General features: G+C 40.3%; 1 protein-coding gene across 3 annotated transcripts in view; it reads left to right on the top strand.

Annotated features, from left to right (window-relative positions):
• The window catches only part of ttc28 (tetratricopeptide repeat domain 28), a 165,139-nt gene that overhangs the window by 137,081 nt on the left and 3,221 nt on the right, over positions 1-24,837 (top strand). For 2 of the 3 annotated variants that reach the window (XM_038733107.1, XM_038733109.1), the window contains 20 exons: positions 1,621-1,813; positions 1,938-2,018; positions 2,351-2,603; positions 5,952-6,061; positions 8,769-8,898; positions 9,127-9,354; positions 10,936-11,101; positions 13,235-13,375; positions 14,873-15,017; positions 15,103-15,282; positions 15,471-16,042; positions 16,128-16,375; positions 17,986-18,110; positions 19,317-19,394; positions 20,768-20,927; positions 21,164-21,240; positions 22,149-22,172; positions 22,414-22,543; positions 22,990-23,097; positions 23,179-23,821. In XM_038733107.1, the coding sequence (XP_038589035.1) occupies positions 1,621-1,813; positions 1,938-2,018; positions 2,351-2,603; positions 5,952-6,061; positions 8,769-8,898; positions 9,127-9,354; positions 10,936-11,101; positions 13,235-13,375; positions 14,873-15,017; positions 15,103-15,282; positions 15,471-16,042; positions 16,128-16,375; positions 17,986-18,110; positions 19,317-19,394; positions 20,768-20,927; positions 21,164-21,240; positions 22,149-22,172; positions 22,414-22,543; positions 22,990-23,097; positions 23,179-23,821 (3,792 nt within the window). The remainder of the gene's footprint in view (positions 1-1,620; positions 1,814-1,937; positions 2,019-2,350; positions 2,604-5,951; positions 6,062-8,768; positions 8,899-9,126; positions 9,355-10,935; positions 11,102-13,234; positions 13,376-14,872; positions 15,018-15,102; positions 15,283-15,470; positions 16,043-16,127; positions 16,376-17,985; positions 18,111-19,316; positions 19,395-20,767; positions 20,928-21,163; positions 21,241-22,148; positions 22,173-22,413; positions 22,544-22,989; positions 23,098-23,178; positions 23,822-24,837) is intronic. The other variant, XM_038733108.1, reaches the window with a different exon arrangement.

Here is a 24,837-nt window from a genome sequence, read left to right as displayed (position 1 = left end):
GGTTGACCGGACATGCATATAATCAATAACTTAGGTTTAGGCACACACCCTGTGATGGTTAGGGTAAGGGTTATTGGCTTTGGGGGCCTGTCAAGAGTAACATAGCCAGCCAGCTAGCTGGCAGTATCAAAGTAAACAAGGGTCCTGCAAATGCAGTTCCGGTACTAGGACTGCAGTCCTAAAACTGCAGCCTCCGGTACTGCAGCTACATACTACTCATGAAAACACAAGAGCAGGTAGTGAAGTGGACAGAAACGAGAGGCAGGTACGTAGCACAGGAAGTAACACTGGAAACAAAACGAATAAATAAATGACAGGAGGACAAAATGACAAGAACAACCAAGACACAAGAGAAAGGGTTTACCAAAATAAAAACAGGAAACGTTATAGCTTGTTTGTTCAGTCCGTAGAAAAAAGTGTAATTTTTTTTTTTACACTTCAGTGTTTGTACAAATTTAACAAAGTACATATAACATCTTAATTAGTGAGCTTTAGTGACTATTTCCAGTCTTTATGCTAAGCTAAGATAGCCATCGCCTGGCTGTTGCTTTATTACGTAAAAGTGGTGTCAATTTTCACATCTGACTCTGCAAGAAAGTTTGCTTCCCAAAATGTCGATCTAAGTAATATTTATATTTTCATATTTCTATACTTTTCATGTACCCACTGTATCTGGTAGTGGTGTAAGCTGTAGTGCTTGATTTGCATATATTACAGCTTTTTTCAATAAATGATGAACATGGAAACTGGATTATGTACTCCAGTGAAGGCTACAATACAGCAAACAAGGGGAAATATGTGGGTTTGATTTCTTTAAAATGCCATGTGCGCAAATTTGTAACATGCATTTTGTTCATTTTGTCTATGAAAGGTCTCTTCATGCTGTTACGGTACCTTGCAGCCACTTTTGTTTACATTTGTGTGAATATTTATTTCATGTCTATATTTATGTTCTGTGCTTTCCCATTAGTTTGAATATGCCAGACACAATAGCAGTCATGCAAGAATCTCAAATTAGTTTTTTGACGCCTCAGGCATATGCTATACACAAAATTAATTTACAGTCATTATAAATAATGAAAATAATCATAATTCAATTACAGTAATAATAGTAACAAGCTGTAGTGGTGATGGATGTAGGGGTAGTTCCCTCGCTACTTTTCAGACAGTAGGCTATATCTCCACATTGGCCTTTTCTCATATAAAGCTGTATTGTTCACTGAAAGAAGAACAAAATTTGATAATGAGTTTTCTTTATCCATCTGTATTTGTAGTCTTTTTCTGCTCTCTGGAGTCTGAACAGGATTGAAATGAGGAGAAGAGAATCGCTGATTTATCTCAATGAACACAGCCTTTGTAGATGTTTCCTTTTTTACTCTTTTCTCTCAGAGGATAAAGAACTGTTTTTTACTTGTCCTGTTATTATGAACCTATTTGCTTTCTTGTTTGCTTTCTTAAATTGCCCATATGGGTCTCTCTGGAAAAAAAGAGGGCTTTGATAGTGGAAGTGGACCCAGTAGTATGAATTTAAGATAAAAACTCCACATTAGTTGGTGTACTTGCAAAAACAGACCGAACGTAAAGTAATACAGGATCACATTGTTTTTCCTCCTCCTTCAGGTCTATGGGAAGTCTCCAGCAGGCACTGGTGTGCTTTGAGAAACGGCTGGTGGTAGCCCATGAGCTGGGTGGGGAAGGAGGGGGTAAGGCTCAGGCTTATTGGGAGCTGGGCACCTTACACAGCCAGCTGGGCAACTATGAGCAGGCCCTCTCGTGCCTGGAACACCAGCTTAACATTGCACGCACAGCAGGGGTAAGGACTTACCAGCAAGAGGTTCTTGTTTCAGCTGCCGATTTCTTCCGAATAAGACAAATTACCTTTTTTTAATGAAAAGTTACGCACAGAAAAATTTAGTAAATCCTGCTTTAACTGTCAGGATAAATCCCTGGAAGCAGAGGCAAGCGATGCACTTGGAGGCGTTTATCAGCTGATGGCAGACAATGAGACAGCGCTACAGGTTTGTACAGATTCATAATACATCACGACTCAGTATTTCCTGCAACAATTTAAAAGAATAGTTTGACATTTTGTGAAATACACTCAGGTGAGAAGATTGATACCACTCTCATGTCTATACACTATATATAAAGCTACAGCCAGCAGCCAATTAGCAGGGGGAAACAGCTAGCCTGACTCAGAAATAGTACATCACTTAACCGCCTCCTGGCTGTAGATCCATATTTAGCGATACAATAGTGGTTTCTTTCTTGTCATCTTACTCTTGGTAAGAAACCATTTTTCCCAAAATGTCAAACTAGTCCTCTAAGTAATCAAGCTCTCCTGCTGTAGTGGCACCAAAGGGCTTTGGATATCGCAGAGCAGGCGGCATGTGTGAGGAGCCAGGGTCGAGCCTACAGCAACCTGGGACTGACCTACGAAGCTCTAGGAAAGTACGAGCGGGCTGTGGTCTTCCAGGAGCAGCACCTCAGCGTGGCAGCACAGACCAGTGATCTAATAGCTAAAACTCTAGCCTACGGGAGCCTGGGAAGGCTACACCATGCACTGCAAAACTACGCACAGGCTGTGATGTACCTACAGGAAGGTAAGAGCATTGCACAAAACACTTTTAAGGACAGAGTGGCTCGCTTCTACCAGGTGTTGTACACATACACCGCAGGGGTGTGAGAGAGAGAGAAATTACACAAGGTACATTAGCACTATTACAAACCTGAATTAAGAATGAAATATTTAAGCCGACACAACCAAGATCAGCCGACAGGGCCATATGAGCTCCAACACCACTGAAAGCCAAAGACGAAGCGCACAACTTTTTAGTGATACAGAATCAATCGATGACAACAACACGATTTCAACAACCTTAATCGCTAAGCATGGACCCATTGACACTCGGCACCATCTATGTAAATCGATCCAGTACAACAATATGGCAAACACACAGACCAGCAGCACAAAGGCAGGATAATAAAATATACTTTCACTCACAAAGGCTGAGGGCTCCCTTGAGGAGAAAGGCGGCACAACGATTCTTCTAAGCAAACTTCTTGATGACTTTGGTAATGAAGTGATGTGGCTGCGGAATCAGCTGACTTTTGATGGACAGCATGGCCAGTGACTTGAGTTACGGCTGTCCCATGGTATTGTGAGTGCCGGATTCAGTGAGTCTGTCGACTCGTCAGGGCTGTTTCACATTTTCCACACAGTAATACATGTTAGGATCCGAGTGAACATGTACCTGTTCTCCTCCACCTGATTAGCATGCTGCTGAATGGAGCGCCTGCATGCGCTGTCATGTTTTGCAATCCTCTCAGAAAGATGTTTCAAATCTTTGTAACCCGTCCTCGATCAAGTACCATCTCCACCAAACAGCAGACATGGACGTAGCCATTTTTTCTTCAAAAACCACAGCAGTTTGAGTGATGACAATATCACAAGGTGCTTTAATTCCAGTTTCTCCTTCAAATTAAGGGTTTCAAACCTGTGCTCAAGTATCAGTTTAGCATAAGTAAAGCCGTTAGCCCCACTGTGTGATCTACAATGAACTCACTAACACATGCATATTAATATTTGACCAAGTACAATGTACAATGCATTGTGAGAGAGGGGCTATCCCACCGCCTACGGACATGAACAAGAACATGAAATACAATCCTAACACAAATGACATGCAATTTAGGATGATGCTATATTCATAGATAGTAAATTATTTCAGAGAATAATCTTTTTTTAAATAAAAATAACATAATTTGTTTGCACAGTTAGCTAAGCCCCACCTGCCCCTAATGACCAGAAACCGCTGGATACAGAGAACTGTAATCACACCTGAATCAAAATGCAGCGCGTGTCTAATAGGATCTTTTGAATTCCATTATGTTTTAATGCAGTCAATTTTTGACATGTATCAACTCAACTTGTAATGGAAAGCAAAGGAAAAAGTTAGTCACAGTTTTTTTGCCTTCCCCTGCGGACTCCGTTTAGGAAGGCTCTGGCTCTTAGACAGACTTTGATCTACATGTCGGTTTCTTATTTAAAGTCAGAGTTGTTTAGGCCTCAGAACATTGTGAGTTGTGTTTCTGAAACAATCCAGAAGCATGAAAGGTATTCATGAGTCGGACAGAAGCTAATAGAAGATCAGTGCTCAGGGTTTTACCCCAGAGTGTGGTTTCCTTCAGGCAGCTTGTCGTCATGATCCTGTCTGATCTGATATAACAAGACTGCTCTACTCTACACACACACGCACACACACACACACACACACGCACACACACACACACACACACACACACGCACACACACACACACACACGCACACACACACATTTAAATGCTGGCAATGAAACAACAATTATAAAATATGAGAAAAGCCATAGCCTAGTTTTTTATGCTGTTTAGCTACATGAAGGTTTGAACTGAGAGAAATGCTGAAAATCAAGTTAACAAACCTAAAAACGCACACTTGTTAAAACCAAAACAATTACAGCCATGTTTCTGCCCGACCACACTGTATTTATCACAGCTGTGGGCCCTTCTCTGTTGGAAATAAATCATGCTTTAGGAGCTACTTTTAGGAGACTTAGAAAGGAACGTTGCTCCTTGGCATTTTTTGGATGAAAATTTTTGGTGTGAACAAAACCAAAGTAGTATGTGTACTTCTTCAAGAGTCTGGTGCTGGTGGCATATGATAAAACGCTTTGAAAATACATATCACTTAGAAAATGCCTGCCACTTCCTGAAACAAGAGAGAATGACATACCGTTCCTGCTGCCTTCAGATGGCTGTACGAATGTAATTAACCATAATAGAAGTCCGTCATACACCCTACAGGCTGCCGTAGAGGACAGATATCGGTAAACCCTTAATCTGAACCTGAACAGGGACAAATCAGCTATTATTTTTAATATTTTCAATGGGATAGTCTCTGTGTGGAACAAGCAAACATAACATTCAAGAAGGCATTCAATTGATTTTGGAGAGGCGTGTACCTGAGTTCAACCATAAAATAATGCCAGCAAAATAACACAGCGCACATCGCTTTCCCCAAGACGCAATAGCAATATTTAACAACAGAGCGGTACCAAAATTGCACAGAGCCACTGATAGGCTATGCATGACAGACTCACCCGGCGCTGTGTACCTTTCTGTCATTATATTAATTGAAGTAACACCAGCCAAAAGGGGACTTGTCAAGTCTGAGAGCAGAAGCATTTGGGCTATCTGTGCACGTGTTAAACACACACACATCGCTGATCTCTCTAGATTGAAAAAATAATCCTCTTTTTTAGGAATGTAAAAAAAGCACACTACACATACAAATTCAAAACACATGTAATGGATATTTGAACTTCTTCGGGCCTGTAAGACACGGCCACAGTTTGTCACTTTACCTCTGGATTTTTAATTGATCATTAACTCAACAAGCAACGAGGAATTTGGCTCAGAGTTGAGGTGAGGACGGAGCTGGAGAAACATTCGTTACAGCTACCTCCAATTAACCTCCCCAACCGATGGAGGAAAAAAAGACAGATACAGAACATCACAGGGCCAGCTAGAGAAACAGGCAGAGGAGCGTAAATCAAAACTTGATGTTTGATGACGTTCTGCTCAATCTGAGAGCCTAACGAGAACTAATTACAACCCGTCGTGTCTGTCTGCTCCTGCACATCAGGGGAGATGAAACATCAGAGACAAACTGAAGAGCATCGAGAATACAAGAACTTTTTATCACGCTGAAATTTGAATCAAAAGAAACACAGAAAGACAAAAGGAACAATGAGAGGAAGGGAATGGCAAGTGTGAGTGCCCTGGGAGTTTTGCTTCAACAGTTGTCATGAGCGTCAAAGTGCCAGGACTTTCAGAGAGATGCTTCTCAGATCAGCCCCTAGGAGCCAGTGTCTGATCTCCTCTCCTGCCTGCCTCTCTCTCTTCTCCTCAGGTCTGCGTCTGGCAGAGCAGTTAGGTCGGAGAGAAGATGAAGCTAAGATACGCCATCGCCTGGGCCTGTCTCTGTGGGCCAGCGGAAACCTGGAAGAGGCACAGCACCAGGTGTGTGTGTGTGTGTGTGTGTCTGCATGTCTCCAGTATCTTAACTCTCTTCAGAAGTTACTGTACAAGTCTAGAGTGAAGACAGGATCAAGGATTTTTATTGCTATACAAAGGTATGTAGGGATGTTTTGGATGTTAGTCCCATTTTTACAATGGCACCAGCTGCCACAGAACTAAACTCCTCTTGTAGCATAGGTGTCTTTTACACACTGGGGACAAAATGTTCTGAAAAATAGCTTGCACTAAGAAATGTTAAATAACAAATGAAGGATTAATTTGCACTACAAGAAAACATGCAATGCATTTAAATATAGAAGAAACAAATCCAGTATTATGTTATATTTTTATATTTATGAATTGTCAACTGCCAGCTGAATTTTTTTGTTTCCCTTTATATAAATAAAGACATTTCCACCGTAAATTGGAACAGAAAATGTCTCCAGAATGCAGGAAATAAAGTGCTTAATGCTCCAATTTTCTGGGGAAGGATTTTCTGGGGAAGGATCATATTTATTCAAAATAAGGTTAAACATGTTCTTGTCTTGTTCTCGTACATCGACACGTCTTCTTACCCTTTTGTATCATCACACCCTTAATCTGAGCCCTTATGTCCCCACCACTTTTCAACAAAGTGAAACCCTTGTCTTGTAGTTACAAAAAACATTTACTGCACTTGTTTTACTCGTTTTTTGCAGCCCATCCTCGAAATCCAATCCAACTTTATTTCTAAAGCACATTTAAAACAACCAGGTTGACCAAAGTGCTTTACATTGACATGAAACAATAAATAGACAAAATACAACACCAAACAAATACAACATACAGCTCTCATGCCAGATTAAAAGCCAAGGAATGAAAATACGGCTGGGGGCCAGTCTGACATGAAGAAGGGCTCCCCTCTGTTCTTGAGCCGTGTTTTAGGGACAACAAGAAGTGACTGGTTTAATGACCTTGAAGGAGCATGCGGCTTCAATAGATCAGTGATATAGGCTGGAGCTAGTCCACAAAGGGCTTTAAAAGCAAACAATAGAATCTTAAAATCAACCCTAAAATTAACTGGGAGCCAGTGAAGGGAGGCAAGAACAGGGGTGATGTGATCTCGCTTACAGTTCCAGTTAGGAGAAATGGCCGTATAGGTCAATTATGCAGCAGCTTTTTAATTTTTTTGTTAGGCCTCTAGTGGACGAAGAAGTGATGTAATATAAAGAGCAACAAAGTCTTTGTAAGGAGGTGGTGGGGTGGATGAGTAAAGTCAACTCAGGACTTTCACTCAGGAGACTGAGGTTTGAGTCTTGTGTGAAAAGTAAAATGTTTTAAGTTCAGTAAAGTTTTGTAGATGAATTACGTTGCGTGACTTACGTAATGTAATTATTTTAATCCAAACCACAACCTTTTCCCAGTACGCCTGTCGCTGGACTGATACTGATTGGGAAACGGTCTTATACTACTGTAGGTAGTGCTGGGCCACAGGGCCAAAAATGCTATCATGATAAAAAATGTTATATCTTTCTAAAACAATAATCTTTCAAGTTTAAAGGCAGATTTTTGTTTCTAAGTGAAAGTTGAAGAAACCAGATGGTTAATTGTGGTTTTAAAATTTTCTCTTATGGTCAGAACAAACACTTGATGCCAAACAGTGGATCAGTTAACAAATCTGAGGTACATTCAAAACAATTATGAAAAAATCTTTGTTTAGTCCCTTTTCCTCAACAGAATAAATATCTTAATAGAAAAAAATAAGTACTGATTAATTTGTAATTCAGATAAATTAAATCAAAAATGTATTTGTTATATAATAATATTACAAAATAATATTACAGTTAATATTTGTTATATTGAGCATAGTATATCGCAATAATTATAATTTTTTTTATCGCACTCTTATAGTATTCTTCCATTTTGTTCTACTCATTTCTCTCTCACTACATTTTAGAGGAAGATATTGTGCCATTTACTCCACTACATTTGACTGACAGCTCTAGTTACTTTTATTTTAGTTTGAAGATTAATATTTGTCAACATTTGTCATTTGTAAAAGAATAAAACATTGAACATTAAAATCAGCTCCAACTCAACCAGCTGCATCATTTAAATACTTGTAATGATCGATATTAATAATCAATTATGTACTAAATACAGTGTAATAATATAGCACTCTGAAATGGACCATTCTGCGTAATAAATTAGATTTACTATTGAATCATTACGCTAATACTTATGTACTTTTGAATGTCACATTTTGAATGCAGGAGGTTTTAGTACACTTTTTAGCACTTTTATGTGAAGTACCACCGGATACAAAAAAGTTGTATTGACACCATCTTTTTTGGCTATTGTTTCCATTGTTTGGGTGACTTTATGAGTATCCTTCCATGCAGTAAGAGAAGAGGAGGAGGAACATCCAAATTCTTCAGATTGTTGTGTATTTATAGTGCCCCCCAGTGGTTCATATTGTAACAGCACAGCATTTCATGTTTTAAATATTGACTAGTAATTGAAATCAGCTCCTTCTGTTTAAAATGATGCGTTTAAATACACAGACCGGTGACAGATTTAAAGGAAAACCCTGAAATGTGTATGAAAATATCCCCACAGATCTCAACCCAACCGAACACCTGACAGATATTTTTGTATCTTTATATGTATTCTGTGCATTTAGCTCTTCAGAAAACTGGATTCTACAATGTTTGTTTGCTGCGTGTTTCAGTTGTACCGAGCATCTATGTTATTTGAGACAATCCGTCATGAGACGCAGCACAGTACGGATTACAAGCTCTCCGTGTTTGATCTGCAAACCAGCTCGTACCAGGCGCTCCAGAGGGTCCTCGTCAGCCTAGGTGAATTAACTGTCCTCTCCTCTTGTGTTGTTATCTTGTAATGTGAATCCCTGAGCCTCCCTCAAGGTGTTCTCACCTTTCTTCTCTCTAGTTGTGCATCAGCTGAAATCTGAGTGCATTACTTTTACTAATGCTGCTAACTTTAGACCTTCTGTTCTCCCAAATCTCCTGCTCCACCTCCTCATCTCCCTCTCGATGCCCTAATTTATTTTCTTTGTGATGTCTAAGGTCGACATGACGAGGCGCTGGCCATTGCAGAGCGAGGGCGAACGCGTGCCTTTGCAGATCTCCTGGTCGAACGCCAGAAAGGAAGTCAGCAAGCAACGAGCAGTGACCCTTACATCCCAGTAACTGTGGAGCACATCCTGGAGACGGTCAATGGTCAGAGGGCCATGGTCCTCTACTATTCTCTGGCTGGAGGATTTCTGTACAGCTGGCTGATCTCTCCAGGGGCAGGTAAATACACCCTCTTTATTAACATTTTAAATTAAGTTGAAAAAGCAATACTGTAATAATTTATGTTTGATGACTGCTGACTTTTCCTATAGCGCCACCATCACGGCAAAACTGGAATTTGTCCAGAAGAAAGATCAAATATCAGCATCAGTGGAGGTTTAGTTATTTTTAAAATTGAGCTGTTTTGTACAATTTGAATCAGAATCGGCTTAATTTGCCAGGTATGTGAACGCATACGAGGAATTTGACTCATACATTGCTCACAATGTGCTTGATCATAGAATCAAGAATCAGACACACGCTACAATCTTTAAGTAGATAAATAGGTCTTTTCTCAGCATGAATATATGTAACCCCTATTTATTTATGGCTGTTTCACATTTTAACAAGCAGTTGGTCGGGCAAATTAAAGCATGTTTACACAAAGTTATTAATGTGTTAGGTTAACAAGACAGTCTGTCTAACTAAGAGGAGGGGTAAAGTGTTGCACTAGCAATTTCTCGGTCCATTCACAGTGAGGACTGCACAAAACAACACTTTGATTTGACTGTCTAAGGCATCGTACTGCAGTAAATTTATGCCCAAGTAGGTATATTAGAGCTGCAGCGATTAATCGATTAGTTGTCAACTATTAAATTAATCGGCAACTGTTTTGATAATCAATTAATCAGTTTTAGTAAGTTTTTAAGACAAATTTCAGCTTCCCAAATGTAAATATATTCATGTTTCTTTACTCTGCTGTGACAGTATACTGAATATCTTTCGGCTTGAGGACATCATCTTGGGCTTTGGGAAACACTGATTAACAATGTTCACCATTTTCTGACATTTTATAGACCAAACTACAAATCGATTAATCGAGAAAATAGTCAACAGTGAAAATTAATTGTTAGTTGCAGCCCTCAACTATATATGTGAAATATTTAGGAGGAGGTTTCAATCCTGAAATCTTCCTACCTGGCTGCAGCTTTGGAAACAGCTCAAAAAGGCCACTACAAACCCTCAAGCACAGTCCAAACACACAGTCCTCTAAATGCTAAAGTCTGCCAGTCTGTGAATTGGACACTTGGCCAAAATCTAATAGGTTGATTGCCATGACATTTACTGAGCACACTCATTCTCCTCAGTGGATGAACCCTTTTAATTTTGGACTCTTGATCTTTCCTCTTGCGCCACCCTCCGGCCAAAATGTCAACTATGCGTACACAAACCTTATAATCTAATTGTCATGACATTTGAGGACATTTATGCACCCAAGGCAGTAAACCTTTGGATTTTAATCACTTTTTGACCCTAATGACCACATGGCCTTTCCTTCTATGGCCACCCTCAAGGGAACTTCATATTTATAGCCTTACGCTTGTTTGCTCCAACCACCACGTTTGAATCGGAGGTTGCAAGAAACAGTGCAGCTTCTAAGATCCACTCCTTACTAGTGCTTTAGTCTTTTAGCCAACAATTAAAATATTTCCCAAAATCTGCCCTGCATACTGAGCTTGGACCAATTTTGTATGCAGACTAAGCCACATACAGTACAGCCTGCACTAATTCACTCATCTCTTTCCTAAAATGTTGCTACAGGTATTGTGAAGTTTAACGAGGTGTATCTTGGAGAGGCTGGAGCGGAGTTCCAGGATGGTGGTGGAAGCCCACAGGGTGGAGGAGGAGCAGGTGGAGGTCCTCTGTCGCTAGAGCAGTACATCTGGAACGCTAGAGAGGCTCTGGGAGTGGACAGCCATTACAGCAGGTTTGGCTTTTTCTCAAAGTGATCTAGCCTGCTTTGTTAGACGGTTTGATTCTGTCATTAACAACATACACAACACACTAAATATTCACACAAAAAAAGAGAAAATAAGAAAACAAAAGACACATAGATTCAATCTAAAATGGGACCTGGACATGCACAAAGATATTAAATAAGATTGTTACGGTTAGTCAAGCAAACAATTAGTTAACAAGGGACTGGATCCAAAATGCAGGACACCAAGCAGAGCAGGTACAGTCTGTGCCTGGTTTATTTGTTCCAAACCAGCTGATGGAAATGCGCCTAATTTTCTTTTTTTGTTTTTTTACACATTTCAAATGTTTGCTTTAACTTTGTTTAATAATTAGATGGAAACATGGCTATTGTGAGCATGTTAGTATGCTGACTTTCAGTTGAAGCATGCTGTGCTTACAGCCTCACAGAGCAGCCAGTAGACTCAAGAGTCTTATTACTGGACACCGTCACTCATTAAAACACAAGGGTGGAAAGTGAGCAAAACAAGATAGAGGAGGCACATGCTGCATGTCATCAGTCTTCCTTCGCTCCTGCTCTCTCCTGCCATATTTCCTTACTCTCAATTATCCTACCCGCAACTTCAGGCCTTGGTTGGCACAACTGGTCGACTTTGTAAATCACTACCATGTGTCTTGTCAGCAAATGTTCCCCTACACAAACTGCGTCTCAACTCTCTGTGAAAACCACTGCAGTGGGGTTTCTGTAGCCAGCAGCGATTCATTGTGTCTGTCGCGTGTGTGTTAAAGCTGTGGCGAGCCTGGAGCCTCCCTCCATTTATATGTGTAGCGATTATGAATCCTGCTCATCCACAGCATGAGTATTTGCACACATGCAGCATTAAAATGTTTTCCAACCAGCCAGTAGAGTTTTACTACCCTCTAACTCTACCATGTATCCAGGCAGCAGAAATTACTATTTTAAATCAAATCAAATCTCCCTGAGCTGTGAAAAGTGCAGCCAGAGGATTCCATAAAAAGTAATGATGTTTGCTAATGGCAAATACTTTGAGCTATCAGTCCAGTACATAAAGCACAAGTCCTGTGATGAAAAACTGCTGTAGAAAGACTCTTGTTATTCTTCTAAAGAGGCCTCACTGTGAGCACTAGGCAGGCAAAAACATATTAATAACAAAGTATTATTTCACAAGAAATATCACTAATACTTCACTCGCTTTCTCCATCCTGGTTTAGCCTCAAAATTTAAATGTTACCTTAATGCATCACTGATGTTAAAAGTGAGTTTATTTAATGTTTGAATGAGCAAATAACATTCTTCTTCTTACAAGCAATAACTTGATTCATAAGCAATTACTGTAAAACTTAAATTAAAAGCCTAGTCCTAATTCGACAACTGTCCCTGTTGCTGGCCTGGTGTGGCTGCACATTTTGAGAAATAAACACAGGTCTCAATTAGAAGCCTGGGGCCTCATTTATAAAACTGTGCGTAGAAACCTCACTAAAAGTGTATGTGCACCCAAAAGCCAAAAATAGCCTACGGCAAAAAATATTCAGGCTTATTAGATTCTCCACAATTCAATCATTTAGTTCATTTTACAGAAACAATGTGCACCAAAGTTTAATTCATTCAGATTTACCAACATATGCAGGGGGAGTTCAGTGATTAAACTAAACTAAAAGCCCGAAGTTTTATAGTAAACGCACCTTTGCTTAATTCAATACGCTCAGTGCTTTTTGTTGCTACATACTTACTGGTATGACCGCTAGCTTATGGTGGTTAATGTTAGCAAGCTTTAAATGGATACTGCTGTGTAGCTGACATAACTGTGTGTGTTCACTGACTTTATGACTCTTATTTTCTTGTGCTACTGTAACACTGCATAGAACACTATATATTTAGCATTAGACGTGAGACTGTGTTACTTGTGAGCACAGAGGGCGCCGTTCAGAAAAAGGGACACAGTCTTATATGTTCAAATTAAAGTTAAATAAACAGCACAAGTCACCTAAGCTAAGTTATGATAAGACTGTGACCACTAACAGTTTTTTGTTGCTAGATGTTCTGAATAAAATACCTTGATTGTTTAATACTGTGTTGCTGGTGATATTGGGAATAATGCAGTCTGCCTATGTTACTTTGCAGAGTTTGTTCCAGCAGTGAGACAGAGAGCGAAGCTGGAGATCTGTTAGAGCAACAGTTTGAGGAGCTAAACAACCAACTCACCTCTGCCACCGACCCCACGGGCTACCTTCGCATGGTGTCCAGAAATAACCTCTTTAACAGGTTTGATTTTGGTTTTAAGGTTTGATTAACTCTTATTGACGCTAGTGATCAGTCGATCGGTCCACCACTTTGGTCCAGACGGAAAAATCTCAAAGATTATTGGATGGATTGCATGAAATTTTGTACAGACGTTCCCAGTCCCCTGAGGATAAATCATACTGATTTTGGTGATCCCTGACTTTTCTTCTACAGCCACCACAAGGCTGATATTTGTGGTTTTGAGAGACATATCTGGATTTGCAGGACATTTAGTACAACCATTCATGTAAACTGTAATCACTTTGTTGATCCCTTTCATCTAATGCCGTCAAGTCAAAATTATTTGAAATTGTCCAATACTTTTGTTTATGATCACATACCTGGGGTGGTGATGGAACAGTGGATAAGAGGCAGTACTTTGGTGTGAGAGACCCGGGTTCAGCTCACTACTGTGACACCTAAGCCCCATCCACACTACTGTGTTTTCGTTTTAAAACGGAGACCCTTTGCTACGTTTGCACCTCCCGTCCAGACTGAAACGGCGAAAACGAAGACCTAAAACTGAGAAGTTAAAACGCTGCCGATCCCGTTTTTCATTTTGAAAGGGCATTTTAGTGAAGACGGTGGATTTGATGGCGCAGATGCTCACGTTTAGCTCTCTGATTGGGTCTCATAAGTCATGCAAAGTAGAAACACAATGCTACTGATTTTGTAGACCTACTGTGCAAATAACACTTATAGCCACTTGTTTTTGTCCCAATTCCTCATGAGTTGAACTCAAAGATCTAAGACTGTCTCTATGTACACAAAAGGCCTATTTCCCTCAAATGTTGTTCACAAATTTGTCAAATTCTGTGTTAGTGAGCACATCGCCACGATAATCCATCCACCTCATAGGTGTGGCATATCATGATGCTGATCAGACAGCATCGGTATAGGTAGTGTGGCGTTTATAATTTTGTTCAGTGTACTTTGCGACGATTCCCAGTATGTTTTCCGCTGTCACAGCCGCTTTTAACTTCCTGTGTTACATTTAGTAACAGTCCCAGCTCGTTATTGGTTCATGCAAAATAAGATCTGGTGTGGTTCTTTGTCTGTATTTCTTTATTCTTTCACCAAATCTTCTGTAACTACGGAATAGACCATCTGTTTCATGTTTACACCGGCACACGCATGCCCAGTGTATCTCACTAGAACGGCCACTAGATGTGCGTTTTCAGTCGTTTTAGTATAGACGGAGATCAACTCTGATACGCAGGTAAAACGCTGGTGTGGACGGAGATCGTATTCGTTTTTAATTCTTAGTGTGGGTGGGGCCTTAACCACTAGTTGCTCCAGAGGCGTGCAACCTCTGACAGACATACCAATTGTAAGTCACTTTGGATAAAAGCATCAGCTAAATGAATAAATGTAATGTAATGTAATACCTGCAAAACAGATGACATCAGCGTCACCTGTACTTAGTGTTAAGTACTAATGAGCATGTTGATTTGAGCATTTAGCACAATTATTTTACAGAAGCTCTCAGAGCATGACGAGTCTATACAGCGCCACAGTGTCACCGGTGAAGGACAGCGTTTCCTCCCCTCTTTGCCGACCAAGTAACATCAGCAAACCTCCTCTGCGAGCCCTTTATGACTTACTCATTGCACCAATGGAAGGGGTATGTATCTGTGTGTCCTGTATATTTTAATGGAGTACATATTTAGCATTTTGTAACTTAATGGTTCTGTCTTTTTTTCCTCTAGGGCCTGATGCACAATAGTGGACCTGTGGGCAGACACAGGCAGCTCGTATTAGTACTGGAGGGAGAATTATACTTGATCCCATTTGCCTTGCTCAAAGGCAGCTCCTCTAATGAGTACCTTTATGAAAGGTTCAGTCTCATTTCTGTACCTTCTTTAGCCACCCTGGGAGCCACAGTCAAGGCAGGCCAATCTTGTTTTTTAAATCTTTATCTTAAATATCGGTCCCCTTACTTTGTAGTAATAAATGTAAATTGATGGATTTTTGTTTAATTGAATTGATTAATTATCTGTTTGTATGATTTTATGTTTAAGTTAGTGTAGCAGTGATTTGGTTTGTATTTTCATCATAACCTTTGTTCAACCCACAGCCCCATCCTCGCCGCGGGGGTCCCTTACTTTGCTCAGATGGAGGTTCAGTGGCAGCAGTGGTTGGTGCCCCTCGCCTGCCCCCCTCTGTGATGGACCGCTGGTTGTGGGGCCCCTTACCTTCAGCCCAAGATGAAGCTCTTTGGCTGGGGGAACAGCTGGGATGTCATCCCCTGACTGGAGCAAATGCCACAAAGGAGCGTGTGCTTGCAGCGCTGAGTCAGGCAGAGTGCGTTCATTTTGCAACTCACATATCCTGGAAGCTTGCCGCTTTGGTCCTCACCCCCAGCCAAGAGCACGCTGGAGGAGAGGGGGCGAGCGGGCGACCCAGGGAGAAATCACCGTGTGGGGCATCGACCTCAGGCGAGACTGCAGATCAGGACGGAAAGATCAAGGGTTCGATTGCAAAGAGTCACAGCAGCCCTGAGAGATTCAGAGGAGATGAAATGAGCGAGGATGGGGAAAGTGTGTGTGAAGTGGAGAGCATGTGCGACAGTCCACCACTTCATGACTTCCTCCTCACCGCTGCTGATATACTGGACTTGTGCTTGAACGTCAAATTGGTGGTTCTGAGGTATAACCTTTCACATATTCAGCGTTTTACAAAGCCTGTTAGGTTTGACTGATCCATCTGACCTCTGACTCCTCGGCACCCTCAGGTTGTACCCGGAGTCCAGCAGCAGGGTGACGGGTGACGGGGTGGTGGGTCTGACCCGAGCCTTCTTGGCTGCAGGGGTCCAGTGTGTGTGCGTCTCCCTGTGGCCTGTACCAATAGCTGCCTCCAAACTGTTCACACACAACTTCTACACGGCTCTTCTCAACGGGACCAAAGCCAGTGCAGCTCTGATGGAGGCCATGAAGACCCTGCAGAGAAGCAAGCACTTCTCACACCCCTCCAACTGGGCTGGTGAGCAAACAACCCTGGACACAAACACTCAGGGTCCACTTTAAATACCTTTGTTTAGTTCAGTTTCTGTCATTAATGGTATCGAACAGCAACACCCAGTGCCAAGTGAAGTTCATATATAGGAACTGTCTGATATACTACAATAATAATTATATACACTGTCACTCCACAAAGAGGCCATTGGCTTGACATCACAAGCTGTCTGTAATTTTTGATATCAGCTCATCATAACTGGTAGCTCCTGCTTACCCAGTTCAAGGTTGTGATTAGATATCAGCATTGTGAACGTTAAACCGTTTCAGCGTAGTCCCACAGAACTTTTCAGTTAATCACAGCTGCTGATAAACGATTGGTTCAGCTGCACAAGGGCGTAATCTGGTTTCAGAGTCTTGAAATTGAAACAAAATTAGAGTGACAGACAGAGAAACTATGATAAAATTGTTAATTGTGCATTCTTCAATAATGTTGCATTCACGTGCTCCTCAGAAAGTCCCATTTCCTGAGTTGGGAAGTTGTTCTTTCAACTGCGCTGGAGTTTCTTGAATAGCGTCTGGATGTTTGTTTGCTATGTATGTGATGTAACTCTGCGTGGACAGCAACTAATGTTTACAACCTAATACCATATTACAAAGGACACCAGCGCAAACAATTGATATTTAGTATGTGAATTAATTAAAAGCATTTACTTTTGTCTGCTATGTTTCTGCATAATGAGAAGTTAACTTGGCAAGTTGTACCGAAATGTTTGTAGACTTTCCGAGTTGTTAAAATATAAACTCAAATCGCCTTCTCACATCATGTCAGACTAAGAGTTTTAAAAAAGGACTTATCTTCTTTTTAGCAGAACCTATGACTTTTAATTAACCTTGCTTGTTGTTGCTTACATGTTTATACTTTATATCTGTCAATTATGTTGATGCTTTTACCTTGTAGCACTTTGAGATTTGCTTTAAATGTAAAGTGAGTTACAAATAAGATGTAATTTTATTAATTTCATTTTATTATTATAATAACTCTGTTATAATGCTTAATAAAGTTTGCAGCTCTTCTTCTTGAGTTGCGTTCAGCCCCAACAACCTCCACCAATAAGGTAGTGCAGGTTTAATGTAGCCTGAGAGGTGAAACCCAGGGCAAATAAAGTCACACATCTCTGCTGCTTGTTTGTTCAGAGACTTGAATATTAATCTCCAGTGGAAATTATGCCCTTGCATCTACATACAACCAAGTTGGATGAACAAGTGTCATCTTTGCCTTAAACCAGGGTAGAAAGTAAAGTGGATCTCAAGGAGAACTTTCCCGAAATGTTTATTCGGTCCTGGTGAAAATAGAGGACGACCAACACAGTAAGCTGGGACAGAATATCGAACAGTGGGTTCTAAATTTCTCATATCTTCCTGCCTTTTGCCTAAATGCATGGTAAAAACCATTTAAGCAATGGATAGCTGAGTTATTCTTCCCACTCCTCACATCTACTCTGATGCACACAATAAGCAGGAACAAGCTCCAAACTGTCTGCAACATAATTTTGGATTAATCCCCAAAGGTAAACTAAAATGACATCATCTAGTGTTTTACAGTCTTTAATATCCCCATGTGCTGTTTTTCTTCAGGTTACATGCTGATTGGCAGTGATGTGAAGCTGAACAGCCCCATGTCGCTGGTTGGCCAAGCCCTGGCAGAGATCCTGCAGTACCCAGAGAGGGCCCGGGACGCCCTCAGAGTGCTGTTACACTTGGTACGACACCTTCACAAGTTTTAACAGTGTCACTGTTCAAATGAGTCTGCACACAATCTGATCATATTAGTTTTATGAGTGGACAGAGTGTTAAAGCCACACGAAATCTGAGATTATAAGAATTAATTAATGTCGTAATAATATGAGCAAAAAAAGTCACGATATTAATAGATAAAGTTGTAAATTTCAGATCGTTTAAACACTTTACTATTACTATTCTGCATATGACATTTAGGGCGACTGTAGCAACATCATGTCTGATTTTAAATGTAATATGGTTCAACACAGAGCTGAAACAATTAGGTGATTAATTGATTAGTTTACAGTCAGAAAATGAATGCCAAAGAAATTCACTGCTTCCAGATTCTTAAATGTGAATAATTTCTTTGTCTTCTATGAAAGTGAATTGATTATCTTTGGGCTTTGGACTTCTTTGGTCGACATTCGAAAACGTCACGTTGGTTTTGCATGACCTTCCTTCCATTTACTTAAAATAAATTAAATACATACACTACCGGTCAAACGTTTTAGAGCACCCCCATTTTTCTAGTTTTTATTAAAATATAAGTGGTTCAAGTCCTTTGTTGTAGAATAACCAAAGAAGGTAAAGACAAAGTTTAGGTCAGCAAAACTGAGAAATAATGTAAAATAACAATTAAAGATAAACAATTTTCAGGGACCAAGAAATGAGTTAACTTCAAGTTATTCTGCATTAATGGATGGAAATGAAGCCTTGAAACTCATTTCTACAGTAAACACCATGGAACAGCCTGTTAATACACCCTCAGAAGCTTTATTTGTACAATATTATATATTATATATAATATTAATGACGGAAGACAGAGCACACTACAGTGAAATAATCAACAAAACGTTGTTTTTAATTTTGGCAGTTTGCTGCTTACTTTTGTACCATTAAAGGTTTTTCTCTGGACTTGAACTACTTAGATTAAAATGAGGCTGTTTTAAAACTTTTAACCGGTAGTGTGTATTGCTGAGACAGATGGGTAAAAAAACTCAGCTCTCACAGAAATGAATACAAATTTGGTACAGCATAGCTCCATCATCAGACCTCCATCAGAGCAGGTTATTAACCGGTCCAGCACTTAAATCCCCCAAATGTCATAAATGGCAGCTCAAGGTGCGTCAGAAAATCCCAAAGTGATTACTTGACATGGTTTGAACTGCGTCTCTTTCTCTGTGCAGGTTGAGAAGTCTTTGCAGCGCATTCAGAGCGGTCAGTGTAACCCAATGTACACATCGCAGCAAAGCGTCGAGAACAAGGTCTGTGTGTCTGCCTTCCCCTCTCTGTGTCTTTAAATGTCAACCTCTTTGTCTCCCAGTGGAGTATAAAGCTTTCTCAAACTGTGTGCCTGCACTCAAATATATTGATGCTTTCACAGATCTCCTCACGCTCAGGCTGCTTCTGTGCACTCGTGAAATGTTTGCTTTCAGATTTCTGCTCCGCTCTTGGATATTTTGTGTCCAATAACCCTGTCAAAATCCTCCAACTAATAAATATAATGCGAGGTGCCGGGGTGAGCGATGAAATGATCTACACATCGATGCAGGGGTGTTTGGCAGTTTAAGTAAGAAGCAGAGAAAATCTAAGTGCAAGCAGGGTCTGCGAGGGCCGTGTTTTGAGGGACAGCAAGACAACATCTAAACGCTCTTAAATTAACAGACCACACTTGAATAAAGAAAATAACCCCATAAATCAAAAGTACTCTTCACACAGAATGGCCCATTTCTGTATTATAACTATGTTGCAGCTGCATTAATTTTAATTAATCACTCTGTACACTGCTGAGTAGCTTGTGACTTTACCCTCAAGGATCAATAAAGTTTTAATTTTAATCTATAATGATACTTCATATTTGATGTATTGATTTACTATAATGTGTATATTAATCTCACTCGGCTAATGAACTAGTAACTAAAGTTATTGAATAAAAGTAGTGGAGTAAAAAGTATAAAATTTCCATTCAAGATGGAGTAGAAGTAGTAGAAAATGAAAATACTCAAGTATCTCAAAACTGTATTTAAGTACATTTAGATTACATCAGGGGTTTTCAAAGTGTGAGGCGGGCCTCCCTAGGGGGGGCTTCAAACAGTTTCAGGGGAGGCTCAAGAGAGACGAACACCAAGCACACGCAAAACAACAAAGAACATTTAAAAAGACTCTTAAGATACATAAACAGACAACATTAGGCTACTTAAAAGTACAATATGTACATACTGTAGCTTTGTACATTGCATTAGTTATCAAAATCAGATCCCATAGACTAGCCTACATGTGTGAGAGTTTGGAGTTACAGTAGTTTTTAGGAACTGTTTTCCCCCCATCAGAGTCAGAAACTAATAAATGCCTTAGGACAGAGCTTTTCTTTAAACTATTTGGTGTAGTCAGAAGTTTGTCAAACAGCAATATTAAGCAAATGTTGAGTGTCTATGGGATCAAATTATATAATCCAGGAATTGAGCGAAATGTACAAAGTAAACTAAAGATGTGGAGGAGGGGGGGGCACCGTTTCCCAAGCTTTGCCTGGGGGGAGGCCCACAGTCTCAGACTTTAAAAACCCCTACATTAAATTATTTACACTATTTTCCACCACTTGTGTCTCCTGTACTCATGTGTCGTCTCTCCTCTCGGTAAGGTGGGTGGGGTGCCCGGGTGGCAGGCCCTCCTGTCTGCGGTGGGTTTCCGGTTGGACTTCTCTGGTAGTGGTGCCGGTCTCCCTGCTGCAGTTTTCTTCCCGACCTCAGATCCCGGGGATCGGCTGCAACAATGCAGCACCACCCTGCAGTCCCTGCTCGGTACCGCAGCTTTTCCTTTATTCAAATATCTCTGTTTAGTCCTTCCATGATCCAGAATTCAAGAATTGTGAGCCGTCTGCTGTGAAATTACATTTAGTCTGTGTATATCACATCAGGATTTTCATGAATGACGAGATGTATAAATAATCACTGTCTCCAAAAGAAACACAAATACTTTCGTGATGAGATAAGAAATCTCTGCTTGAGGGTGTAATTATTTTTCTGTACATCCTCAGGTCTCACTCCTCCCGCTCTGCAGGCTCTCTGTAAACTGGTCACAGTATCTGAGGCCGGAGAACAGCTCATTCATAAGGTACTGCCATATTGTTTAGTATTATTCATATCAGTGGTGGAAGAAGTACTCTAATCCTTTACTTAATTACCGCAATTTAACTATACTCATACATTAGGATTAAAGGTCCTGGTTTCAGTATCATATTTAAGTAAGAGCACTGAAGGATTATCAGCAAAATATATTAAAGTATCACTAGTAAAAGAACTGGTTCTGCAGTAAAATGGGTTGTGAGATGATTAACGGGAGAGAAAAGTCTAGTGCTCTAGTGCTAGTGATATTTTTGTGAAATATTTAGTATCGAAATATTTGTACATACATCATCGGTCAGTTATTTAAATGAACCCATGAAGTTTTAAGGGGAACTCTTAGACCTCTGAAACATAATAAGGGGCCAAAACTAGACACACATTTTTTTTTGTAAGAAGCCAAAAGTTTGGGAGCAACTAGTTTAACCTTAAACAATGTGTTGTATCATGTGTTTTTAACCTGAGAAATAACTAGTAGTTGTCACATAAATGCAGTGAAATTAAAAGTACAATATTTCTCTCAAATTTAGTAGAGCAGAAGTGTAAAAGTAGTATAAAGTATCAAAATGATAATATTCAAGTAAAATACAAATGTCATATTGAAGAACAATCCTTGAATAAATGTGCTTAGGTTACTTGTCTGAAATAAATTTCTTGTAGTCAGACAGCTTCAAGTGGAGCGGTATTTAAAGAACACACCACTGCTCATTTTGTGTTTATGTGTTAGTCACTCTTTGCTAGCTGGAGCCCTTCATACCACATGGGTATCATCAGGTTTCATCAACATAAGCACGTCATCATTAATGCATGGCTGCGTGTGCAATGACTCAAATCCAACATTTACGCAGAAATAAACCACTAAAGTTCTGTTTCCTCTTCTCCCATACCCACCTCACAAAGGCGGTTAAAAGCATGGTGGGAATGGTAAGTGTTTCATGATGCTGCCTACAGTTCAAAGAAAGTGTTAAGACTGTCGTCAGGGCAGGCACACAAAGATAAGATGTGTACATAAATAAGCCTAATGTTTTATTTGAAAGATCTTTGTGATGTGGGTGCAACATCAATTTTACTTTAATGAGAATTGTAAATGATATTTGGGTATCATAGCTCTTTTCTCTCTCATTCTTCCTTTCAATCATTATCACCTCTCCTTTGCTCTCCAAAGCTTCACCAAGTGCTCGTGCAGTTGCAGTCAGGCGACAAAGACCAAGACTTCTCACTGGCTCCCATTCAAGTGTCGATAAGTGTGCAGCTCTGGAGGCTGCCGGGCTGCCATGAGTTCCTGGCTGCGCTCGGTGAGTCGGCAGTTGAATAAACAGAGTTGGACTTTCATTTTTAAGTGAAACTACTTTGCCACAAACAGCTCAGACTAGAAAGCACTACATTTATATCATAATGAGACTAATGAATGAAAGCTTTTTGTTGCTTGGGATAAAAAAGTAATAAAATGTTGAAGAAATATTCTGATTCTTTACTTAAGAAAAAGTAGCAATATCACACTATAAAAGTACATGTACATAAATGTACATACGTATTATATTATTTAAGTACTTAGTTACCAGTTGTCCACCACTAGTCTCTAAAGTACCCAGTAAATATAGCACTCAAATTAATGTAGAAGATCATATTTCCCTCAGAAATATGCAGGAGTTATAAGCAAAAATTAGCTTAAAATGGAAATACTCTAGTGAAGTAAAAGTATCTCAAGTGCGTACTCCAGCGTACTACTTGTCTCTCTCAGGTTTTGATCTTTGCGAGGTGGGTCAGGAGGAGGTCGTGCTGAAAACTGGAAAGCAGGCCAGCAGGCGCATCATGCATTTTGCCCTTCAGTCTCTTCTAGCACTCTTTGGTGAGAATATATATTTTTTTTTACTTCAAAGCTAAATCTTTTTCTCTAATCCAACCTGATTCTTGAACTCTCTTATTTCAGACTCCACAGAGCTTCCCAAGCGACTGAGCATGGACAGTTCCTCCTCCCTGGAGTCTCTGTCGTCCTCCCAGTCGGCCTCCCAGCCTCACTCTTTACCCCTCTCCTTTGGCTGCTACCCGCCTCAGCCCTCCTTCTTACCCCCAGCCTGCCCTGACAACCTCTCCTGCGACGCCATCTCCGTCTACAGCCTCAGCTCCCTCGCCTCCTCCCTCAGTTTCCTGTCCCGCCCTGAGCCCGCAGGAAGTGACATCATCAGCCAGCGCTCGCATCAGCAGGACCTAGAGAGACCTCGCAGGGGAGGGGGCCTCTACGCCTCGCAGCGCCAGTCAGGCATCATGTCAAGAGGTCGAGTGACCAATCACGGAAGAGGATTGACAGGAGAAGGGGAGGAAGAGGAGTATGAGGGGTACTCCATTATCAGCAGTGAGCCGTTAGGACGAGGGCAGAGGGAATGTGACACGCTGCCACTACCTGCAGGACACAGACACGGCAGAGGAGGTGCTGGGAGAGGGTCCGCTGGGGGTCATGGGTATGGCCCTATTACGATTTCCTCCAAGGGAAGCATCAGCACACCTACGTCTCCAATTAAAGCTCCGTCGTTGCCCCTAAAAGTTCCTGCCAGCCCCAAACCCAAGCAGGACATGTAAGTTCAATGGTTCAGTCACAAAGAAAGATTGTCACTGAAGAAAAGTGTAAAGTAAAGGATGAGGTGCTGCGAATTAGTTTTATTAGCCACGTTAGCGGCACGTCCTAATAGAGGGATGCTGGTCAGTCAGTTGGTCCATCGCTTTGTTCCAGTCTGAAATATGTCAATAACTACTAGTTGGATTGGCACATAATGTTGCACAGAGCTTCATGGTTTCAAGACAAAGTATCCTGAAGAGTTATTATTTTCATTGTCGATTAATCTGTCAGTTATTTTATTGTCTAAAAAATGTCAGAAAATTGTGAAAAATGTTGTACAGTGTTTCTCCCAAGATGATGTCCTCAAATGTCTTGTTTTGTCCACAACCTAAAGATACTCATTTAACTGTGATAGAGGAGGAAAGAAACCTGAAAATACATTTAAGAATCTGAAATCAGATAATTTTTTACTTTTTTCTTAAAAATGTATTCAATTGGATTAACTGATTTTCATAATAGCTATTTATAATTCATAGCGATTAATTTAATAGTTGATAACTAATCAATTAATAATTCTAACATCTTTAAATGAGGCTCTCTGACTTTTCCTTTGCCACCATCAGCAGGTTTATATTTGTGTTGGATGGAAACATGAGAGTCTTCTGGATAATTAGTGGGATTTCTTGGCAACAGAATTTTTTTAATCGTTTTTGGCACCTAACTGATTCAACAGTTCAACGTAGGAACTTCATTCATTCTTTCATACTATTAATATTTCAGGTTAATTTGTTATGTGTTTACCAAAAACACTAATTATACCTTGCAAAACACAACTAATTTTAATTACACAAACAAACTAAAGTAAAATTTATGTTTTTTGTCAATGGAGTCTGGTGGCTTTGAGGAGAGCGATATATTGACTGTCTCTGGTTAAACAAAAATGATCTTACACTTTAAAAAAGGTCTTTCTCTGTTGTCAGACACTTATAACAACAACAACCTAAGTCTGTCAGCGGCAAAAACAAGCACTTTAGT

Source organism: Micropterus salmoides, unplaced genomic scaffold (genome assembly GCF_014851395.1).
Source record: "Micropterus salmoides isolate LMB-PRFRI ecotype aquatic unplaced genomic scaffold, ASM1485139v1 Ms_hic_scaffold_20, whole genome shotgun sequence".
NCBI classification, from domain to species: Eukaryota; Metazoa; Chordata; class Actinopteri; order Centrarchiformes; family Centrarchidae; genus Micropterus; species Micropterus salmoides.
The sequence above is the reverse complement of the archived record's forward strand: the minus strand, read 5'-3'. Positions and strand labels throughout refer to the sequence as shown.